This window comes from Pinus tabuliformis, chromosome Q, assembly GCF_031772625.1.
Source record: "Pinus tabuliformis cultivar Carrire ecotype Pingquan chromosome Q, CPIR1, whole genome shotgun sequence".
In the NCBI taxonomy this organism is placed as follows: domain Eukaryota; kingdom Viridiplantae; phylum Streptophyta; class Pinopsida; order Pinales; family Pinaceae; genus Pinus; species Pinus tabuliformis.
Window position 1 is genome coordinate 784,564,166 of NC_142296.1, and position 6,437 is coordinate 784,570,602.

The 6,437-nt window shown below is 32.2% G+C and overlaps 1 protein-coding gene across 1 annotated transcript; it reads right to left on the bottom strand.

Moving 5' to 3' along the window:
* Window positions 1–252: 252 nt before the first annotated feature.
* On the bottom strand, window positions 253–963 carry LOC149221832 (serine/threonine-protein kinase BRI1-like 2). Its single transcript, XM_089387488.1, has one exon. The coding sequence runs from the start codon at window positions 961–963 to the stop codon at window positions 253–255; it is 711 nt and encodes a 236-aa protein (XP_089243614.1).
* Window positions 964–6,437: the final 5,474 nt, after the last annotated feature.

A 6,437-nucleotide genomic window follows, 5' to 3' on the forward strand; every position in this document is an offset into this window, starting at 1 on the left:
GTAAGAGCCCGGAAATATTATTGTTCTGTAGATTCAGAATCTGCAAGGAAGAACATGTGGAGAACGATGAGGGGAAGGGGCCGGAGAGATTGTTGGAGGAAAGCAGAAGTTGTTCTAGCGATTGACAGCAATTCCCAAGCTCGGGGGGAATTGAACCCCCGAAGTGATTCTGGGAAATGTCCAGCCTCCGGAGATTTGTAAGTTCACCCAGAGATCTAGGGATGGTACCCTCTAATTCATTCGATGAGAAATTCAGACTCTGCAATGCATGCATTTGGATAACGAGGGCGGGATCTCTCCTACCAAATGGTTCGAGGACAGGTCTATAGATACCAGATTATGGCAGGCAGAGAGATTCAGATCCAAAAAAGATATTGGCCTGGAAAAATTGTTGAATGAGAGATCTAGGATCTGGAGTTGCGCCTGAGAGCTCAAGAAATTTGCAGGCAGAGTACTGGATAAGTTATTGCGAGACAAATTCACAAAGGTGAATTGATGGGATTCCAAGAATTGTTCAGGAATGGGGCCTGTGAGGCCATTGGAGGAGATATCTATTTGCTGTAAGGTAAAGGGTAACTGGGTCAGAGACGAAGCATTACCAGAGAATGCATTGCCTGGGAGATTCAATACCCGGAGCTTGTCAAGGCTGGCTATGGCAGACGTGGGGAGAACCCCAACTAAGCCCGCTCTGCTCAAATCCAACTCTGTTACTCTCCCATCTACACAAGTCACACCATGCCAGAAGCTGCAAGTCTCGTGCATTAAATCCCATCCATCCAGGATCCCGCCCGGGTCCTTTTCTACTAATTTCTTCAACCTTATCAACGCTGCCGCGTCGGTTTGCTTGCTGGAAGCCAGCGGCAAGGAACGAGACCCTAAGGAAGCCAATGTGAGATTCAAGAAAATGGACAACAGAAGAAAAAATTGGGAACCAGTAATCCTATGAAGGGCTTTTGGATCCATGGAAAAAATCTCTAAACTCTGCGAGTCTATCGATAGATTGCTACTCAGCTTTGGGTATATTATGATGATCATAAATCCTGCTTTTCATTATCCTCGAAATTCCAATCTCTCAAAGCAAAAAAGAGAAGGCCAAGATGAATGCGGGTTGACAAACCGTTTTGCATTTTGGCGTCTTGCAAAGGGCACGGTTTCGCAAGGGCTTTAACCGTAAAGATAGTGCTTTTATTTTATTTGGCAGTTTTTGGTTAATGGTTTTGCCCTGCCTATTAATTTTGCAACAGGGGAAGAGAAGAGTTCACCATAGAAGAATAATATAAGACAAGAAGCTTCGATTTCTGAATCTGTTTTCTTTTCTCTCGCTTGTTTCTTATTTCTTTATCTGTCAAAATCTGCCACAAGCATTGAAATTTCAGAAGTTGGGTTTATTGTGCATATGAAATGGCATGTGTTCATGCTTTTGAAATTTTACTCAGAGAAAAGAAAAAGATGGATTTGGTATTGCATATGAATGAGATGTATTATTCGTATATGCTTGGCCATCTATAGAGGTTTCTTGATTTTGGGTAATTAACTTAACCCCTTGATTTTGGGTAATTAACTTACTCTAAAATGAAATAAGACATTCAATGTGTTTCTTGTAATATAAATATAAACAAAACATCTAAAGAAAAGTAATTGCACAATAATCCAGTTTTTTGGGTAATTAACTTACTTTAAAATGAAATAAGACATTCAATGTGTTCCTTGTAATATAAATATAAACAAAACATCTAAAGAAAAGTAGTTGCACAATAATCCAGTTCAAGAAAACAAGGTTTTCCACAAACCAATTAACTCTTCTAGAAAAATTCAACAATTCCAAGTTAATAATCTTATCGGCCTCTCTTTGTACCTTTTAGGACAATCGCTAGTTCTATTTTTCAAAGAATTTATTTGTTTATTTTTCTGTCTTTGATTAAAAGAAATCATCAAACCAATAGTAAATTAAGGTCATGGATGGAAAAAAATAGCTACAAAGAGATTTACATTGATAGCACTGGAAACTATTCAAATGATTTTTCAATTTCCATTCCCAGGAAAGATCCGACAGATTTGTCGAAAAGTTCACTTCTTATGGAGGAAGTGAAGATTGAACCGTAGACCAAACCAACCACACAATGGATATATATTATGTCAATGGAGATTCTGGTTGGTCTTCACGCGCATCTTAAACATGATTCAGATTCTGGTTGGTCTTCACATGCATCTTAAACATGATTCAATGTGATAATATGTAAGAAAATTCTAGCTAAGATATTTAGTAGAGTGAATAGTTTAATGTATTTGGATTTCTCTATACAATATTGTAATTTTTTTTTGTTATTTAAATAGCGTTAATTTTTATTATTTAAATTGTTTTAAGTATAATTTTAGAATAAAAATTTTAGAATATTTAAATTTAAATTATATAATTTTTATAACACGAATACATGAGAAAAGATAAGAATTGTTTTTAATGTGATTTTTTAAAAGTTTTTTCTAGTGTATTTTTCTGGTTTAATTTCTCTAAACTCTAGTAAGAATTCATTGAAATCACAAACTTGATGGGTAATTCCCTTCAAAATAGAAGTGCCACTAGGGTGTCATAGGGGTTTTTCAGGGTGCTCAATCCATATATACAGTGAAAAGAACTAGTTTAAATAACACAAATCAAGATTTTAGCTCAATTTTTTTCCACAGATTCAGGGACCAAAAATTCCAAAAAATGACACTAAAGACAACTCCTAAAGGATATCTTATATTTAAAATAAATAAATTAGTATTTCTCTTCAAATACATTAAACAATTGAATGAAGATGCATTTATTTATCATATGTAAAGTAGATTTTGTTTTTATTAATGTTGTGTTCTTTTTAAGATAAAATTGAATCCAAATTTATTCTTTTTAAGATGAAAATTGAATCCAAATTTATTTACAAGATATTTATTTTATTCATTTTCTATGGTATTTTGATTTGTTAAAAAATTAAATTACTTATATCTCTATAAAATATATCAATCATATTTATTAATGTAATTGTACCAATAATTACTTTATATTATTTTTAATTTTTTAATTTTTTTAATAAATATCATTTATATATTTATAATTTTTAATGTAAAAATTATTCATATTTAAATAATTACGCTAATAGTCGTCTTTATTAGAAATGAATTCGAAGAATTTCAATTTTTCATAAATACAAAATTATTTGGATTCTTAGTCTAAGTCACAATCAGATAGATGAAATTGAAAGTTTAAAAAATTGAAGTTCACAATTTCCTGTTAATAATATATTCAATCTACACTGGGAACCGTTCACTCGGTTCAACGTTGTATTAACTTTATGGTCGACCGCTAATTAGGCTGGTGGATGTAGAGAAAGACCAAGCAGACCAGCTTCTTTATAGATCACTGGCCCTAAATGGATTTCATCGGCCCTGTCAGAGACAACCTCTCAGAGCTTTTGACCAATTAGGCATATGCCTGAAAAGCCAAAGAAGAAGAGACTTTTTGCCGGTTCAATCACTGCAAAGATCAGTGATGTCATAATTTCAAGGTGTGAATGAGTATTTGTTATGAACTTGCATTTCTAGTCTCATCTTTTGCAAGGGTTATCAATTGATCTCTGTTATACTCAATGTTGGTGACAATATGGACAACCCATTTTATAACTCTGGTACACATTTATATTTTTGTGACAGTTTTCAGCTTCAAATGTAAAAATAAGAGATTAAATTAATTTGCTTTTTTGCCACGTATTAAGAAGTTGCTTCAAAATCTAAAATCATGTAGAAAATCTAAGTGTATCAATTCAATTAATGATTACTTTTCTATTCAATTTAGTGGTCGGTGTGTGTTTATTCTAGCTGATTTGATTTTATTAGTATAATGTTATCAAAATTGTTTTTAGTGTGATTTTTTGGACTTTTTGGTGGTGCCCAGAAAAGTTTGAGGTGAAATCTTGATTTGTGTTATTTACCCTGGTTTTTTTACTTTATATATGGATTTAGCAGTCTGAAAAACCCCAGGACACTTCGATTGTGCAGGGTTACCCATTAAACTTGTGATTTCAATAAATTCATACCAGATTTTAGAGAAATTAAACCAGAAACACTCACCAAAAAATTCCAAAAAATCACACTAAAAACAACTTGCAATGTTACTTATCTGGAATTCCATTAAATTTATAAATTGATACTTGTATCTAAACTCTTCAGAGCTGTAGCAAAATCCAAATTCGTCCCAAAAAAATTCCTTCCTTGGCAATGCTCCCAGATCCTAGCCAGGGCACTCACCCATGTATCATTCGATTCTTATAGACAGTTTCCTATCTAGGGCGCTCACCCATGTAACATTTGATTCTTATAGACAGGGTGGAAGAAAGGAGTACAAAAATCCCCTATTATTTTTGTTTCTATTATCTTTTCATCCATTCATATTTATATTATTTCCCAATAATATCATATATTCTGGTCATATTTTATCTGAAATAGAATTAAATCGTTCAGGTCAAAAACCAATGGTGTTGTGTTGGTTTTTTATTAATGGATCTAGGTTTGGTTAGGTTAGGTTATCGATCTTAGGATTTTTATTTTTTAAAGTGTTTGTCTTTGTGTTGTATTGGAAAATATCATTAAACAAATGATAAATTGTGGTCATAGATGAAAGTGGTTGTAAGGGAATAAATTGTGGTTATGGATGAAAGTGGTTGCAAGGGAATTTATATTGAGAGTTGTAGAGAATATTCAAAATGATTTTTCAATTTCCATTCCTATAAAAGATTGGATGGGCTTGTTGAAAAGTTTGTTTCTTATAGAGGAAGTGAAGATTGAACCCTAGACCAGACCACATAATGGATGTATATTACACTAATAGAGATTTAGTTGGTTTTCACAAGCATCTAAAACATGATTTAATGTGGTAATATGTAAGAAAATTCTAAGGTTAGGCAGGATTTCTATAAAAGTTAAGATATTTAGTAAAGTAGTATAATATTTTTAGATTTTTCCATAGAATATTGTTATCTTTTGTTATTTAAACAGTGTTATTTTTTATTATTTAAATTGTTTTAAGTACAAAAATAAATTTAACATTTTAATAAAGAAATTAGAATATTCAAATTTAAATTTAAATTTTACAATCTTTACTACGCAAATTTATATGATAAAAGAATATCATATATGTAGAATAAATAAATCAGTACCACCCTTTAATACATTAACTCTCAATTCTTTACTAATGATGTTAGAAAAGTAATGTAGATCTTGTTTTTATTAATTGTGTTCTTTTTAACATGACAACTGAATCCAAATTTATTTATGGTTAATGCTATGTCTATTTTATTCCTTTTCCACTTTGATTTATGAAAAAATTAAATTATAATTTACAAATTTTTCTTTTTATAATTCATATATTTTGCATTTTGGTTTACCTATATGCCTATGGCTTATATCAATCACATTTATTAATGTGGTTGTGCTAGTTTTTAATTTTTTTTGGAGGGATAAATTACTTCTATATGCTTAGTCATATATGATAATTTATCTCATTTTAAAATGTCTTTGGTGAGTATGTGTGGGTAAATTTGAGGATTTAATTAAACTTTAATTAAAACATAATATATTTATGTTGAGGATAATAAATTTGTTTTAATTTTATACAGGGTGTGTATTACATAACATTTTAGATTTTTCACAATTAAGTGATTTGTTGTGTTTATGTCATGCCTACACTATTGCATACATCCTTTTTCTCAACAAGAAGCCATTGAGCACTCTTACAAATGAGACCTATAACATTGCACCCTAATGCCAAATACTCCCACAAGTATTTATTGTCCTTCATGTCATCAAAATATGACCCTTCAATGACAAGAAGTTTTGCTTATTATCCACCAAGTTCTTATGTTTCTCCTTCAACAAATAGTCTTCCAACAAAGTAGGGTAAGCCTTGTGTGACATAAATGCTTGTGTCGGTGGGGTGAAAGCACAAGGAGAGCACCCACCTTATGTATTGCCTTCTTTTACATAAATATATGCATGGGAAACTTCCATAGACTTCACCACCATTGATGGATGGTAACTTAGGTAGACCATCAATGCCCAAGTTCCAAGCATCTTGCCCCTAGAGGACCAAGAGAATGGAACTTGTGACCTCACCAAAATGGGGGGAGAGATCTCACATCTTACTTATGGCTGCTTCAACTAACCCTCAAGGCTACCAGACATCTAGCCCATCTTGGGAGAATAATCCATGGAATAGTAAATTAATGATATTGTGTTGGATCTACACTCACATCTAATGTGGATTATGTCTAACCATGTAACAGCCCCTGGTTTATTTTCCATGTAAAAAAAAATATAAGACCAAGGTCATGGGACACGTATTTCAAGTTGAATGGTGGACAGATATTATAGTGGGGATCACTTTTGGTTTATTTATGGCTAAGGAA

Coding starts and splice junctions, on each gene's coding strand:
- LOC149221832 (XM_089387488.1), bottom strand. CDS start 963: ATGGATCCAAAAGCCCTTCATAGGATTACTGGTTCCCAATTTTTTCTT.